This window comes from Elgaria multicarinata, chromosome 9, assembly GCF_023053635.1.
Source record: "Elgaria multicarinata webbii isolate HBS135686 ecotype San Diego chromosome 9, rElgMul1.1.pri, whole genome shotgun sequence".
NCBI classification, from domain to species: domain Eukaryota; kingdom Metazoa; phylum Chordata; class Lepidosauria; order Squamata; family Anguidae; genus Elgaria; species Elgaria multicarinata.
The window spans coordinates 5,403,869-5,421,065 of record NC_086179.1 but is presented as its reverse complement, the minus strand read 5'-3'; the positions used below and the strand labels follow the sequence as shown (position 1 = coordinate 5,421,065).

General features: G+C 49.3%; 1 protein-coding gene across 1 annotated transcript in view; it reads left to right on the top strand.

The window, feature by feature from the left end:
• Window positions 1-16,499, top strand: part of LRGUK (leucine rich repeats and guanylate kinase domain containing) — an 83,411-nt gene extending 66,912 nt beyond the window's left edge. Inside the window, exons 17-20 of the mRNA XM_063134508.1 lie at window positions 1,080-1,168; window positions 9,635-9,760; window positions 14,520-14,656; window positions 16,246-16,499. Coding sequence (XP_062990578.1) covers window positions 1,080-1,168; window positions 9,635-9,760; window positions 14,520-14,656; window positions 16,246-16,442 — 549 coding nt within the window. The 3' untranslated portion in view covers window positions 16,443-16,499. The remainder of the gene's footprint in view (window positions 1-1,079; window positions 1,169-9,634; window positions 9,761-14,519; window positions 14,657-16,245) is intronic.
• The last annotated feature ends 698 nt before the right edge of the window (window positions 16,500-17,197 follow it).

Genomic DNA, 17,197 nt, shown 5'->3' with positions numbered 1-17,197 from the left:
ACCACCCCGTGAGGTAGGCTGGGCTGAGAGTCTGTGACTGGCCCAAAGTCACCCAGTGAGCTTCGTGGCCGAGTGGGGACTAGAACCCAGACCTCCCGACTCCCAGCCCAACACTTTAACCGCTATTTATTTATTTATTTATTTTATTGCATTTATATACCACCCCATAGCCGAAGCTCTCTGGGCGGGTTACAAAAGTTAAAAACAATGAACATTAAAAACAGATATACAAAAGTTTAAAACTTTTTGATTTAAAAACAATAAATCTGCACTCCGGACAATGCAAGATACCGTCATGGAAAATTAATTGTATATCCATCACTGTTCTAATATTAACACCAAATATTAATGACCCCCCAAAAGCACACCAGCCTCTTGATTACGTGTGAAAATCCATACTGTATGCGACATACGTTGATTTATAGTACATGACAACGGTCATATTCATGTACCTATTTTATGGATAGGTAAAGCACCGTCTTGTTTTAATTGAATTTTACTGTTTTAAAATTTCATATTGGTTTTACTATATTCATTTTTATTTTATTTATTTATTTATTTATTACATTTCTATGCCGCCCAATAGCCGGAGCTCTCTGGGCGGTTCACAAAAATTAAAAACATTCATAGTATAAAACAACAGTATAAAACCATAATATAAAATACAATATAATACAATATACAAAATTCATGGTTTAATTTGTTTTAGAGTTGTATATTTATTGTTCTATTTTATATGTACGATTTTATATGTACGCCGCCCTGAGCTCCTTGTGATATAGGGTGGGATATAAATGTTTAAATAAATACAGTAAATAAATAAAAATAGATGTCAGGGAATAGAGCTCCAGGATGTCATGCTTCATCCTGACATCCAGGTTTTTCTGTGAAGGGACTCGGTTCTGAGGACCATCTTACAGAACCCAAACCTACACTTTGAAGTGATGTAGCCCAGACGTGGATTGCTCTCTTTCTCATTTTAGGCAGAGAGGTGGTGGCCACCACCTCTCTGCCATTTTAAAGACCCTCGCAGCGCCAGGAGACTTCCTTCTAACGGGGCGGTTGTGCTTCTTCTTCAGGAAGAGGCGTCTCTGCAGAGGCGGCAACGTACAGCCAAGCAGGGCCTGATGGGGAAGGCCATTAGCTCATACTCCCAGCTGTTTCAAAGGTAAGTCTAGGCAGCAGCAGGGGCTGCCTTGGGTGGGAGAGAGAAACAGAACCCTAAAGATCTGAGCAACCAGAAAGCAAAGTATTTGCGCTCGTCTTCTGGGGGAATTGGCAGCCACACCTCACAAGTCAGGTGTAGCATCAGTATCACCCATTTTTGCAGGCAACTGTCCACCTGTTTTCCAGATATGATTCAGTCACCATGAGGGCCAGAAACTTGGTGATTTTTTTTATTATTAATGGCACCAGAAACTCTAAATTGGGCATGTTCAGATGACACTTCAGGCTCTGTACTTAGCAAAACTGTGGTTCTTTGGGGTTAGCACTAACCACAAGCCATGCTGTCACACACAACACTTTGAGCCATTGTTAGAGCTGCTAACCCTGCTGCAGACGGTCCGACTGTGGTTAGTGAGTGAGCCGGGTTTAGCAAAACTCATCGCACAAGACACCTTAAACCCCGCTGCTTAACCAAAACCCTTAACCAGCAGGGTTTAAAGTGTCTTCTGAACAGGCCCTGTATGTTGCATTCTACCTAGAATTCTGTCTGTGACTAAAGATGGAGGAAAAATTCATTCAGTTCACAATTTTATGCGAAGTTACCAAATTTGAACTACCCAAATCCAAACATTAACCAGATCTGCACTTTTCCAAAGTTTGGACATTAAAAAAAAAAAGTACAAAAGTGCACGTATTACAGAAACGCGAGCATGAGAACCCTATCTTAGGGAAAGTCACCTGCAAATTAATGCATATAATTTGAAAAACATGCACAAAATGCATATGTTTTGAGAAATGTGCATGAAAATATGTACCAATTTTCACCTGAACTTTACAAAAAAATAATAATTCGCAAACTGGAAGCAGGACAGAACTAAAGTAACTTTGGAAATCCGAGACAGTGAGCAAGACTGAATTTGACATGTTATGATAAAGAGGGGATTTAACCAGTTGCTGCATGCATAACAATGACACCTGCTGAAATTCCCATTTCTTTGTAACTGTTAAAGATACAGGAGCCCTGTCCTCCTTTCCATACGGTCACCCTAAGAATCTTAGGTGCATATTGTTTACTCATTCACACACTACTTAGGAATTATTCATGGAAGAAACTGCAGGGCAGACTCAAGCCCAGAACTAGCCTGTCAAATATTTATTTATTATGTTTTTGTAATTCGGAAGACATTACAAATACCAATACTCTTAAATGTTGGCTACTACTTACTGGAAAATCCTCTGATGTCAAATGCTGAAACTGAATAGAAAGCATTCTCCAAATATTAGCAGCCAGTGAATAACTGGAGAATCTATTTCAGGACTAGTTAGTGAAGACGTTACCGGTGAAGGATGGAGGTGCTATTTGCCCGCTAACTTCAGCACCATGATCAGGACACACCCTTCTGGAAAAGCTTTACAGAATTATTTTCGTTTCATTCTAAATTTGCTTTATTTTGATGCCAAATTTGGAAATTTGGGCAGGCACTAAATACACAAAGCTTTGATCAGCTCGGATCTGGAAAGGTTGCGCTTACTTTAAATGTATCCCCCACCACCCCGCCCCAGACACATACAGACACAAGGCATAGGTGAGTGGAATGTTTGCTCTTTGTGAATGTTTAGGTCAAAGGAAAAGTCAAACTCTCTGAAAACTAATCGTGAAAAGCTTCAATAGATAATTCTGCCTTTTTCTTCTCCCTCCCCACTCCCTGACTATGCTCTTGGGGGGGGGGGTGGAACACACCACCTGACTTAATTTAGAACAGAAAGGCCTCTTTCACAGAAAATGCTTCTTTGCTCCCCAGAGTTCAGCAATGGCACCTAAGCGAGCTCCATGCTTCTCCGTTCAACCACTCTGTTGCCAAGAGACGGGATAGCTTTTTATCGAGAGCTCATGGCAAGACAAAGCGCTGAGTTCCTTTTTCCTGGGGGTGCCGTGATAGAGAACTAATCTAAAGCCATTTGATCGGTAAAGGGCGCTAATAGGCTAAAGGGAGGCGCACGACGCTGGGTCATGTTTACTCCGGACGCAAGTGGAAATGCAGGCAGGGAAATGGCCGTGAAGGACCAACTTGGCAAGGAGACATTTTACACGTCTCTCCTGGTGATGCTGGGTTAAAAGAGCTCAGCCATCTTAAAGTGGAGGCTGACATCTTATGTGCATTTTAGTTTAAAGTCGGCCAATTTCCTCCTAAATGCATGAAGCCTTTCGAAATCTGCAGAGCAGTGGAAGTGATGCTCGGGGGGGGGAGAGTTACTGGTCCAGGTCCGGGCCCGATTCAAAGTGCTGGTATTGACATTTAAAGCCCTAAACGGTTTGGGCCAGGTTATTTGAAGGAGCGCCTCCTCCCATATGTACCTGCCCGGACCTTAAGATCATCTACAGGGGCCCTTCTCCATGAGCCCCTGCCAAAGGAAGTGAGGCAGGTGGCTACTAGGAGGAGGGCCTTCTCCGCTGTGGCACCCCAGCTGTGGAATGAGCTCCCCAGAGAGGTCCGCCCAGCGCCTACACTGTACTCCTTTCGTCGCCAGCGGAAGACCTTTTTATTCTCTCAGTATTTTAATACTTAATTTTAACTTAAATTTAAATCTTACTGGTCTAACTTTGTATTTTAATCTTATATCAATTTTGCTGCGTGGTTTTATCCTGGTTGTGCTTTTGATACTGTATTTTGTATTTGTGCTTTTAACCTGTTGGTTGTTTTATTACGGTTTTAATTTTTGTGAACCGCCCAGAGAGCTTCGGCTATTGGGTGGTATAAAAATGTAATAAATAAATAAATAAATACTGTAGCTTCAGCTGTAGCAGCCCCTGAGCACCAGCTAGTTTGTGGGTAAGGCACAGTTCTAGGTTCAGTTTTGGGCTGGGTAGCCTTCCCCAACCTGGTGACCGCCAGAAGTGTTTGACTACCAACACCCATCATCCTTAGCCTATAGGGTTGGTGGCCATGCTGTCTGGGCCTGAGGGGAGTTGTAGTCCAACACAAATGGAGGGCACCAGGTTGGGGAAGGCTGGGCCAGAGGATTGATTTGATTTGATTGATTACATTTATCTACCGCCCCATAGCCAAAGCTCTCTGGGCGGTTTACAAAAGTTAAAAACAGTGGACATTAAAAAGTGTACAAAATTTAAAACCATCAAAAACATAAACAGTATAAACAGTATAAAAACAACAGTATCCATTTAAAAAACAACAGTTCTGGGGTCCATTAAAAAACAAACAAACTTAGCGTTGTTAAATGCTGTTAAATGCCTGGGAGAAAAGTCTTGACCTGGCGCCGAAAAGATAACAACGTTGGCGCCAGGCGAACCTCATCAGGGAGATCGTTCCAGAACTGGGGGGCCACCACTGAAAAGGCCCCCTCCCTTGTTGCCATCCTCCAAGCTTCCCCCGGAGTAGGCACTCGGAGGAGGACCTTAGATGTTGAGCGCAGTGTACGGGTAGGTTCATGTCGGGAGAGGCGTTCCATCAGGTATTGCGGTCCCAAGCCATGTAGGGCTTTATAGGTTAAAACCAGCAGCTTGAATTGGGCTCAGAAACATATAGGCAGCCAATGCAAGCGAGCCAGAATTGGTGTTATATGCTCAAACCTCCTTGTTCCAGTTATCAATCTGGCCGCTGCATTTTGCACAAGCTGCAGCTTCCGAACCGTCTTCAAAGGCTGCCCCACGTAGAGGCCCTTTTTATCTGCTAGTGTGCTCACTCACGAACCACAGTCAGACCGTCCGCAGCAGGGGTTGGCGGCTCTAACCGTGGCTAAAAGTGTTGTGTTGTGTGCGACCACACGGCTCGTGGTTAGCGCTAACCCCAGAGAACCACAGTTTTGCTAACCACAGAGCCTGAAGTGTCGTCTGAACAGGTCCATAGAAGGCTTAGGGAGATATCACAAGCAGATTGGCTTAAACCTACAACGCCATTTTCCAAAATGGCTGCCAGTCATCCTCTCACAGCGCCTATTTCATGAACTGTGACACCGACATCCATAAAAGCTACGTCAAATTACGGGTTCTGAGGTGTGGCAAAACCACTGGCAACCCTTTATCAGTGAAAAGGTTGATGTTATACAGCAAAGTACTGCAATCGATGTGAGCCAAAGGTACATCAGTCTCATTATTTAGCATCTTCACAAGGGGTCGTTTCTTGTACTAGGACCACAGGGCTGCCTTTTAGACAGAGTCAAGCCACTACTAGGTCCTCACCACTCACTATTTCCTCCACTGACTGGCAATAGCTTAATCTGGCAATATGGCCAGCCAGGGATTCTGTTCTTAATCATACCACACCTCATTACTGCATGGAATTCCCTGTCATAAAATTTTAAAGGGAATTACACAAATTCATGTAGGCTCGGCAGATCCATTAGTTTTGTCAGCCCTAACAGCTAACTCAGCCTTCCTCAACCTGGGGCGCTCCAGATGTGTTGGACTACAACTCCCAGAATGCCCCAGCCAGCTGGCTGGGGCATTCTGGGAGTTGTAGTCCAACACATCTGGAGCGCCCCAGGTTGAGGAAGGCTGGGCTAACTGGAATCTCCATGTTCAGAGGGCAGTATCAGTTGCTGAATATCAGTTGCTGGAAGGCAGGGCCATTGCTTTCATACCTATTCCAGTTTGTGGGCTTCGCAGGCGCTTCTGCCTAGCCCCTGTGAAAAGCACGATTAGATCCAGCAAAGTTCTTCCCAGAGTTCAGGACGCGGAATAACGGGCTCAAGTTACAGGAGGCCAGATTCCGGCTGGACATCAAGGAAAACTTCCTGACTGTTAGAGCAGTACGACAATGGAACCAGTTACCTAGGGAGGTTGTGGGCTCTCCCACACTAGATGCCTTCAAGAGGCAGCTGGACAGCCGTCTGTCAGGGATGCTTTGAGGTGGACTCAATGGCCTTATAGGCCCCTTCCAACACTAGTCTTTTAGGAATTTATTTATTTATTTATTTATTACATTTCTATACCGCCCAATAGCCGGAGCTCTCTGGGCGGTTCACAAAAATTAAAAACATTCAAAGTACAAAACAACAGTATAAAACCATAATATAAAATACAATATAAAAGCTCAACCAGATAAAAACAGCAGCAATGCAAAATTACAAATTTAAAACACCAAGTTAAAATTTAGTTACAGACTGTTAAAATGCTGGGAGAATTAAAAAGGTCTTCACCTGGCGCCTAAAAGCATATAATGTAGGTGCCAAGCGAACCTCCTTAGGGAGCTCATTCCACAGCCGGGGTGCCACAGCAGAGAAGGCCCTCCTCCTGGTAGCCACCGGGCTTGCGGAGAAGAACCCCTGAGGATGACCTTAAGGTCCGGGCAGGTACATACGGGAGGAGGCGTTCCTTCAGATAGCCTGGCCCCAAGCTGTTTAGGGCTTTAAATGTTCTATGACCTTAGGAGTGGCTGTAGCAGAGGCAAAGCTTTCCCTACTGATGGCTCCACACCATCATTAGTGTAGAAGAATGGCAAGGAGGCATCTACCTTGAGCCATTTTTTGATAAATAGATAATTCAGGGAAGCTCCTTCATTTCCCAGGAGACTAGCTACAAATAATCGAGTTCCTGGTGGATGTGGACATGTTTGAACATACCATTTTAAAGAAAAGCGTACACATGTCCTGCGAACCTATTCTGTGTGCCGTACAAATGAAAGGCTGCATCCTCCTCCACGGCCTTTTTCTGCCTGGGAAATGCTTTTGCTCCAGGCATGTTTCCCAGGTGTGACTACAGGTGTACTCGCACACCTGCCCGATCATGCCACAAATGTAATCTGAGCGCCCTGTAGAGTTATTTTGAAGATGGGCCCAAAATGCCGTGGATATGAGCCTTTTCAGAGCATAGAATGTGGCTGGTATTCTTTTGTTTTGTTTTTTGAAAGAATCTGAGGTGAGGCACCTTCAGGGCAATTAGAATCTTAAATTGTTGGGATGTGCATATACCAACAACAGAACTATATATAGAAATAGGTTTGTTTGACGTATTTTCTGGTTATTTTGTCTTCCCTCTTCCGGAAAGCAGTTTTAAAATAATTTTCTTTTGCCCTCTGGAAGGATGTCACAAATGCAGCCATGGAACTTTTTGCCTCTGTGTAGGCGTTCAGAAAAATTGCTGTACGGAGGTTTGAGAAAAGCAGAGGCGGACGGGGAAAGAACAGGAGAAGTTATGAGGTTGCAACAGTGCGGTGGGGAGGATTGGAACTGCTGCTTCTTCCCAACAGCTCAGGAGCTGCCTTCAGGGGGTGGAAGAATCATAGAATCATAGAATAGCAGAGTTGAAAGGGGCCTACAAGGCCATCGAGTCCAACCCCCTGCTCAATGCAGGAATCCACCCTAAAGCATCCCTGACAGATGCTTGTCCAGCTGCCTCTTGAAGGCCTCTAGGGTGGGAGAGCCCACCACCTCCCTAGGTAACTGATTCCATTGTCGTACTGCTCTAACAGTCAGGAAGTTTTTCCTGATGTCCAGCTGGAATCTGGCTTCCTGTAACTTGAGCCCGTTATTCCGTGTCCTGCACTCTGGGAGGGTCGAGAAGAGATCCTGGCCCTCCTCTGTGCGACAACCTTTCAAGTACTTGAAGAGTGCTCTCATGTCTCCCCTCAATCTTCTCTTCTCCAGGCTAAACACGCCCAGTTCTTTCAGTCTCTCTTCATAGGGCGGGACCATTGCTTCCTCCTGTGGGTTCCATACTGGTGGCATCTCCCAGTTCCAATGTTCTGTTTTCCCGGCCATAGGAACGAATGATAACCTTCCTTTTATACGACATGACACGATTAGATCCAGCAAAGTTCTTCCCAGAGTTCAGGATGCGGAATAACGTGCTCAAGTTACAGGAGGCCAGATTCCGGCTGGACATCAGGAAAAACTTCCTGACTGTTAGAGCAGTACGACAATGGAACCAGTTACCTAGGGAGGTTGTGGGCTCTCCCACACTAGAGGCCTTCAGGAGGCAGCTGGACAGCCATCTGTCAGGGATGCTTTAGGGTGGATTCCTGCATTGAGCAGGGGGTTGGACTCGATGGCCTTAGAGGCCCCTTCCAACTCTGCTATTCTATGATTCTATGAAAGGCAAGGTGTTGGAGGAGAAAGCAGGATACTGGAAGTGAAAAGCCAGCTACACAGATGGTAGCACTGGGGATTTTTTGATTTCTTGGGCCACGATATCAAAATGTAGGACTCTTGGAAGAAGAGGTGCACCTCCCAAGGACTGGGGAAGGGTGTGTGTTCGGAAGGAGCCTCGTAACACTGACCAAGTGGGCTTGAAACTCATAGAATCATAGAATAGCAGAGTTGGAAGGGGCCTACAAGGCCATTGAGTCCAACCCCCTGCTCAGTGCAGGAATCGACCCTCCCCTACTCCTGTAGGTGAGGGCAGCAAAAGTCCAGAGCTGACTAGTGAGCCAAGTATCAGGGACAAAGAGGAAGGGTAAGCGCCGCCTGGTCATTTGTCAGTAAATTCAGCATGAGAATCAGGAATGTGGTAAGGCTCATGACCTCCAACGTTGAGATACTAAAGCCTGAAGTGTAGGAAACAAACAAGATGAACTTGAACTCCTAATACAAGAAAGTAAGTGTGATCTGATAGTGATCTGATATCACTGAAATGGTGTGATGAGACTCACGATTGTAATGTCGTAATTAAAGAGTATAGCTTGTTCGGAAGGCATGCACTCAACTGAAAGGGAGGAGAAGCATAATAGAGGAAAAGGAGATGGATACTGAAGTAGAATAGAGTAGAAGAACAATATGTTTTTAAAAAAATGCATGAAAAATCATGAACCTGAGAGTGGAAGCCCCGTTGAAAGCATCTGGATAAGGATAGCAGAAGAAGGAAAAGAAAGGAAAGGAACCTCTCGTGCAAGCACTGAGTCATTACTGACTCTTGGAGGGACGCCTGCTTTCGCTGATGTTTTCTTGGCAGGCCTTACAGCGGGGTGGTTTGCCGTTGCCTTCCCCGGCCATTATTATTACCTTTCCCCCAGCTAACTGGGTACTCATTTTACCGACCTCGGGAGGATGGAAGGCTGAGTCGACTCAAGCCAGCTGCCTGAAACCATCTTCCGCTGGGATCGAACTCAGGCCGTGAGGAGAGTTTCAGCTGCAGAAACTGCTGCTTTACCACTCTGCGCCACACGAGGCTCAAGGAAAGGAACCTCCCGTGCAAGCACTGAGTCATTACTGACTCTTGGAGGGACGCCAGCTTTCGCTGACGTTTTCTTGGCAGGCCTTATAGTGGGGTGGTTTGCCGTTGCCTTCCCCGGCCGTGATATTGATGTGGAAGGATACGACAGGCCACTCAGCCCACTGGAAGTTAGGGATGATGCTTTCCTGAAACAGGTGAGAAAACATCCATAGATGTGAACCCTCTCAACTTATTCCACGTACCGCGTCCAACGATTATGAGGACGTTGCCATGCAGTGCCGTCAACGTAGGGTGCATGCTCTTTGAACGTGTTTTGTCGTCGTTTGTGTATCGTTCCAGGGATCTCGTCGGCAGCGCCACATCGGGCAGCGCGCACGCTCGGTTCCTGGAGCCTCCGGCTTTCGCCTCCCTGCTTTCGCCTGGAGGTTCTGCCAGCCAGGTCCCGCCCACGAGCCCAGACCGAAGGTACTTTGTCCCACTCATGAGCCAAGACGTGCGATGGGCAGGTTCTCCGTCCATGAAACTTTACCTGCAATGTAAATTGGGCTGGGATGGTTTTAATCCATGTGGTACGCCTGGCTTCCTCCCCATTTTTTGAATGGGCCTTAAAGACTTGGATGCTTCTGTTCCCTTTTCTTTGATCCTGGCCGAGAGACCATGTTTTATAGTTTTAACTGTCACTGACATTGAACATCACGTATTGGTTCAAACTAACCAGCCAAATTTTTACTCAGACTCTGAGAAGTAAGGCTGTGCAGGGACACCACCTTCCCGATTTGCCTCGGAGGCTGGTTCAGAACCCCTGAAGCAGCCCTGATTTGCCTCGGGGTCCTTCGGGGGTTGCTCGCCTCCCCTCGGTACTGAAGCCGAGGCGAGATTCGGGCCCTCCGAGGCGACTCGGCCTATTCTAGGTGCCGGCTGTGGAGCCAGCACCCAGAAAAGCCTCCCTTTCCCCACTTACCTGCTGCCGTCACCACCGCCTCCTCTTCTTCGCTCCTACCGGCTTCCAGCGCCATGTGTGAGAAGAACCAGGCCGCGCGTGATTTTAAGATATCACGGCGTCTCTGAGTGATTAGTACCTCTATGGCCACCGTAGTTTGTGGCCATGGCCACAAACTACGGTGGCCATAGAGGTACTAATCACTCAGAGACGCCGCGATATCTTAAAATCACGCGCGGCCTGGTTCTTCTCACATGTGTCAGCAGTGCCGGAAGCTGGCAGGAGTGAGGAAGAGGTGGCAGCAATTGCAGCAGGTGAGGCCCGCTCCAAAGTGCCTGGAGGCTCCCCAAAGCTTCAGAACCAATTAGCTTGGGCTTCAGGGTGCCTCGGGCTGAGCCAGAACCGCCTCGGAACTGAGGCGAAGCGGGCCGAATCAGCCCACTTCGGCTCGGCTTCGGGGCCTCGGCCCGAGGCGGTGCACAACCCTGCTGAGAAGCAAAGTCAAATGTATTAATAATGTTTCTTCAGACGTCTCAATCCAACTATTCTTGGATTTGTTGTTTCTTTATTTCCATGACAACAGCATCTCCCCCCCACCCACCCAACACGCACACTGCCTGCTTGCTCCTGTTTACATTATTCTAATTAGCCAGCTGTAAAGATCTTGAATCCGGCTGTGGCTGGGTTTTGCATCTTCCCTGCTTGCGCTGACAGAAACGGAAATGTGTGATTGAGCTGGGGGGTGTTAATAGGCTGCTGTGGGATTATCTATCAGCTGTCAACACCGCTAAAGAGGTGAGGCCCGTGTCAAGCAGGAGGCTGCAAAGAACTGGGAGGTTCCTGCGTTCCGTGGTGCGCGGGGGAATAATATTTTTGTCTTTCCACTTTGTCACATTAAGGGGTTTTAACTCTGCAAACGTCTGCATTTAACGCTCTTAATATCCTTGAGGGAAATCAGCTGTGGGGCATGCTTGCAAGAAATCAGGCTGCTAATAATGCATGTGTCTGTCTGCGTGTACACATGTGTTATGGTGGGGCTGCAACAGCTGCAGTCCCCTTTTGAGGAAGAAACGAAGAGTGAAGTGGAACCCCCTCGGGAGGCATGTGATGGTTGCCATCAGAGATGGCCGCTCCTTCCTGTCCTTTAGTTGTGATTGGAGCCAGCGAGGATGGACCAGCCCACTCTACAGCATGGGGAGAACCCTGCTGGAGCAAACCAACTGTCCCATCTCCTCCAGCATCCTGTTCCCCACAGTGACCAACCAGATGCCTCAAGGGAAGCTCGGAGGATGGCAACAAGGGAGAGGGCCTTTTCAGTGGTGGCCCCCCAATTATGGAATGATCTCCCGGAAGCCTCAAGGGAAGCTCGGAGGATGGCAACAAGGGAGAGGGCCTTTTCAGTGGTGGCCCCCCAATTATGGAATGATCTCCCGGAAGCCTCAAGGGAAGCTCGGAGGATGGCAACAAGGGAGAGGGCCTTTTCAGTGGTGCCCCCTCCCAATTATGGAATGATCTCCCCGATGAGGCTCGCCTGGCGCCAACATTGTTATCTTTTCGGCGCCAGGTCAAGACTTTTCTCTTCTGCCAGGCATTTAACAGCATTTAACAACGCTGTTTGTTTTTTAACAGACCCCAGAACTGTTGTTTTTAAATGGATACCGTTGTTTTTATACTGTTTATGTTTCTGATGGTTTTAAATTTTGTATACTTTTTAATGTTCACTGTTTTTAAACTTTTGAAAACCGCCCAGAGAGCTTCGGCTATGGGGCGGTAGATAAATGTAATCAATCAATCAAGGGTGCCCACAAGCAGGACGCGGAGGGAACGCTGGCTCCTTCTTCTTGTTTCTAGCAGCCGGTACTCCGAGGTATATTGCTTCCGAACCTGGGGACACTTAGCTAGTCCTTCAGTCGTTCTAGCCCTGGAAATGGCTGGCCACATCTCTCCCGGAAAGGATTGGAGACTTGGCCCAAGCGCTAGTCAGAACCTCTTTCTCAAAAGTAACACCTCTTTCTTTTAAATTGCACGCTTCCATCATTTGGGATTGAAGAACGGGTAAAACAAAAAATCTGTCTTGGTAAGTGCATGCAAAAGCCTCAGCACATGCGAGTCAATAGAGGTATTTTGGGGGACTTTGCTGATTTATCATGACTGATTAGTTTGCTTGATTTACTCTTGGCATGGAGTGGGGGCTGAGACCCACAAGGCAGGGCCCAGAGCCCAGAGCATTTTCGACACTCAGCTAAGCCAAAATGTCCCAATCCCAAGTGTAGTGTGCCAGAAGCAGAGAGCGAGGTAGGCAATACCTGGGCAGGTACGGCATTCCTTCTGCATCGTTTATTTCATTGGTTCTAAAGAGGTGGTAAAATCAGGCAGGAGGGGGATGCGGGATGGAGCAAGGTTAGGGTGACCTTATGGAAAGGAGGACCGGGCTCCTGCATCTTTAACAGTTGGATAGAAAAGGGAATTTCAACAGGTGTCATTTGTATGCATGCAGCACCGGGTGAAATTCCCTCTTTATCACAACAGTTAAAGCTGCAGGATCCCTGCCAACTTTTGTATCTGCTCAAGAGGACAGGGCTCCTGCAGCTTTAACTGTTGTGATGAAGAGGGAATTTCACCAGGTGCTGCATGCATGCAAAGGACCCCTGCTGAAATGCCCTTCTCTATGCAACTGTTAAAGATACAGGAGCCCAGTCCTCCTTTTCATAGGGTCACCCTATCCTTGCTCCATCCCGCATCCCTCTCTTGCTTGATTTTATCACCTTTTTAGGACCAATGAGGTAAACAATAGGGGTGTGCAAGGACCCCCCACTCCATCCCGCGGGACGATCCGAAAATTTCGGATCGGCCCGCTCCGCTCCGCGCCGCCCATACTCCGCTCCTCTACGCCGCGGAGCTCCAGCTCTGAATCGGAGCTCCGCAGTGGAGGGGAGTGGCACCAGGTAAGGCCGGGAGAGGAGGGCGGGGGGGTTACCGGGCCCTGCCACCGTTGCCGCCTGTGCAGCGATGGCGGCAGAGCCCGGTAAGGGACCAAGGGGGAGGGGGGCCTTACCTGCCTCCGTCCACGGTCCATCGGCTTCTTCAATTGAGCCCGCGGTTCAACCAGGAAGTCTGGGCCGCAAGTGCGGCCTAGACTTCCTGGTTGAACCGCGGGCTCAATTGAAGAAGCCGACGGACCGCAGATGGACGCAGGTAAGGGAGAGGAGGGGGGGTTTACCGGGCCCTGCCGCTGTCGCCACATGGGCGACAGCGGCAGAGCCCGGTAAACCCCACTTACCTTTCCAGCGGAGCGAAGGATCGAGGCGAAGGATCCGCCTTCACCTCGATCCTCTTTGCCATGCTCCGCCGGCCCCCCAATCCTCTTCGCCTCCGCCTTAAGGGCAGGCGAAGCCCCCCGCTCCGCTTCTAATACGCCGGTCCGATTAGAAGCGGAGCACATCCCTAGTAAACGATGCAGAAGGAATGCCGTACCTGCCCAGGTATTGCCTACCTCATTCTCTGCTTCTGGCACACTACACTTGGGATTGGGACACTTTGGCTAAGCTCAGTGTCGAAAATGCTCTGGGCTCTGGGAAACAACCCAAGCAGTCACAGGGGCAGTTGGTCTAAAGATGCCAGCACATCCGCAATCCGCCTCCGTGGGGCCCAGCTCCCTCCCCAGGGGGGCTAGAGGCCCACCCCCTCCTCTTTGTCTTCCAGGCAGCTGGTGATGAAATCACCATTCTGCCGATTTTAGTAGTTAATGCCAGACTTTTTATTTTTACATTGATTCCTTGCCTTGAGTGCGCCCTGAGCGGAGGGGCGATCCCAAATTATTAACCGGCATCGTGACGCCAGTCGCGGGCCCAGAGGCCGCCTCTTGACTGTGCACAGCTGTGCATCATCTAGGATAGCCTTCCTCAACCTGGGGCGCTCCAGATGTGTTGGACTGCAACTCCCAGAATGCCCCAGCCAGCTGGCTGGGGCATTCTGGGAGGTGCAGTCCAACACATCTGGAGCGCCCCAGGTTGAGGAAGGCTGATCTAGGAGTTAGTTGTGCACCAGCCCCCACGGGCCAAGCTGGCTGAGCATGATGGGAGTTGCTGTCCGACACATCCAGAGAGGACCCAGTTGGGGACGGCTGCCCCGACCGTGCGGCACGGCTGCCCCGGGGGTGCAAAATGTCTCAGGGCAGCTTAAGCACAGTAGGGTCGCAAAGAGGGAACTTGCAAAGCCCACCTTGGTTTTGCTTCCCTCCGTTTTGAAACGGCCTCGCATACGAATCGCCCTTTCCTTTCTCAGCTCCAAAGAACCAGGCCGGCGTTCGCTCGCTTCCCCGGCTGGGGCCTTTTCATCCCGTGGGTCGTCTCCCCGGTCCTCAAAGGGCTTCGCTGTTCCAGCAGCTGACGAGACCGATGGCGATCAGGCGGACCGAAAAGGTGGGGAGAGTGGAATCGAACGCCCTGCGCGCTAGGTTGAGTGCAGGCTCTGCCTGCGTCAAGGTTGACCTGACGGACCTCGAAGTCCCAGAGTGCAGGACACAGAATAACGGGCTCAAGTTAAAGGAAGCCAGATTCCAGCTGAACATCAGGAAAAACTTCCTGACTGTTAGAGCAGTACGACAATGGAACCAGTGACCTAGGGAGGTTGTGGGCTCTCCCACGCTAGAGGCTTTCAAGAGGCAGCTGGACAGCCATCTGTCAGGGATGCTTTAGGGTGGATTCCTGCATTGAGCAGGGGGTTGGACACTTGTAGGCCCCTTCCAACTCTGCTATTCTATGATTCTATGACCCAGAGCAGCAGGGGGTCTGCCTTGGAAGCGCCCTGGCCCCGACACTGATTCAGATCCCTCCCTCTTCGGGGTCACGCTCTGAAGAAGCCAGCAGTGAAGGCAGCTGTGGGCAGGACTGGCGCCACGAGTGGGCAGGGTTGGGCCCCTGCTGACGGCCTATTGCTCAGTGGGGTCCCACTGACAAGAGCTTCCGGGACTTGCTAGTCCTGCTCACTGCTACAGCCTGCCTCTACTCTGGTCCAGGCAGCGGTGGGGGTAGCTAACCCTGCCGCCTTGCTCCCTGGCTCTCATCCTATCAAGCAAGGAGGTGGTAGCAATTATTAGAACATCAGAGGAGCCCTGCTGGATCAGACCAAGCGTCCATCTAGTCCAGCACTCCTTTCACACAGGGGCCGAACAGCTGTAAACCAAGGACCAACAAGCAGGACCTGGTGCAACAGCCCCTCCCACCCATGTTCCCCAGCAACTGGTGCACACAGGCTTACTGCCTTGAATACTGGAGAAAGCACACAACCATCAGAGCTAGGAGCCATGGATAGCCTTCACCTCCAGGAACTTATCCAACCCCCCTTTTAAAGCCATCCAAATTGGTAGCCACCACTACATCTTGTGGTAGTGAGTTCCATAATTTAACTCTGCGCTGCGTGAAGAAGTCCTTCCTTTTATTTGTCCTGGATCCCCCACCAATCAGTTTCATGGGATGACCCCGGGTTCTAGTATTTTGAGAGAGGGAGAAAAATGCAGTGATGGAATATTGAGGAAAGAGCACTCTGCACATGCTCGCGGATCCTCTTTCCCCCAGCCACTCTACATTTGGAAGGGATAATCAATCCAGCAAACAAACTCAGTGCAGCGAGGACCTTAGTTCTAGAACAGGCATTTAGAACATGTTTCGAGGCTTGGTCCTGCTAAGTCCCAAATGCAAAGGATGCATCAAGGCAAATTGCTGTCCATTCTCAAGCCCAAATTTAGGCCTCTGATTGTCTCAGAGTCTAATTTAAGTCCAGCTCCGGAACGCGGTGTCGGTGACAGGCCTGCTGGCTGGAATGCCTGCAATAGTAGCAGTAAAAAAAAGGAGCGTTTCTACGGATAGGCAGAACCAAAGCCAGGCCAACACGTTTGGGACGGGTGAGCAGGGTTTCCGGGTGAGGGCAGGGACCTTTCTGCTTCTCCAAGACAGGTGCCGCTGTTCATTCCCCAGAACTGCTAATCAAACCAGTTTTTCCTCCTTCACAGATCCAGATCATCCTGAGACCAAAGAGAAGAAAACCCCAAAATCCAAAACGGCTTCCCCAATCGTCTCGCAAGTCACTCTCCGCCCCGGTTCCAACACCAAACCCGTGCTCCCTCCCATCCCGTCGGGGCGGAAAAAGCCCAAACCCCTGGTGTCCGAAAGCCACGTCTCTTCCCTGTTCCCCAGCCCAAAGCCTTAGCTGGAACCACTCCGCTGCCCCTTCGAGGAAGAATCCTCACCGGAGTCCTCGGTTTCTGAGTAGGCCCCAATAGCTCGTCTTTTCTGAAAGTCTGGTCGCAGTTCTCAAAGGTTTTGCAACACACAGGCTGTGCAAAACGGGGCTTCTTCTTTCTGCCCCTCTGGTGCCATGGCGCTGATGCGGGCGCCATTCCCGCTGGGCGGTGGCGAATTCCTAGGCACATTTTGGGTTTTCCCTACAACGGGAACGGTATAATCCCCCATGTGAATTCCTTTTGGAAACGGCAAGGGTTTCCCTTCAGCCTTAGCACCCCGACAAGCGTTTTGTATCTGCTTCTAGATTGCAGGCTTTGTGGGAGAGCGGCTGGCTGGCTACGGGCACTCAACGGAGTATGATGAAACTTCGAACTATATGTGTTCCTGCTGTGGCTCTTGTTTCGCTATAAAACAACTGAATTGGACGTGCAGCTACTGTATTATTTCAATCGAACACGCTTATTAGTAAAGGGGGGGCATATTGTGTGCACTTCTATCAGCTTGAAAGAGGCCGTTTGCCGAGTTGTCAGTAATCCAAGTGGGCAAAATGGTATGGGAAGAAGCGATAGTAAGGGCTAGTTCCCGTATAGAGAGCTTCTTGCCATGGCAAAAGCCACTAGGGTTGTGCAAGCTTCGAGCCGAAAGTCCGAATAACAGTGGCCATTTTCTGGCGGATCCGCCATTTCCTCTCACAGCCCCAGCCCCCCCCCCCCCGTGCAG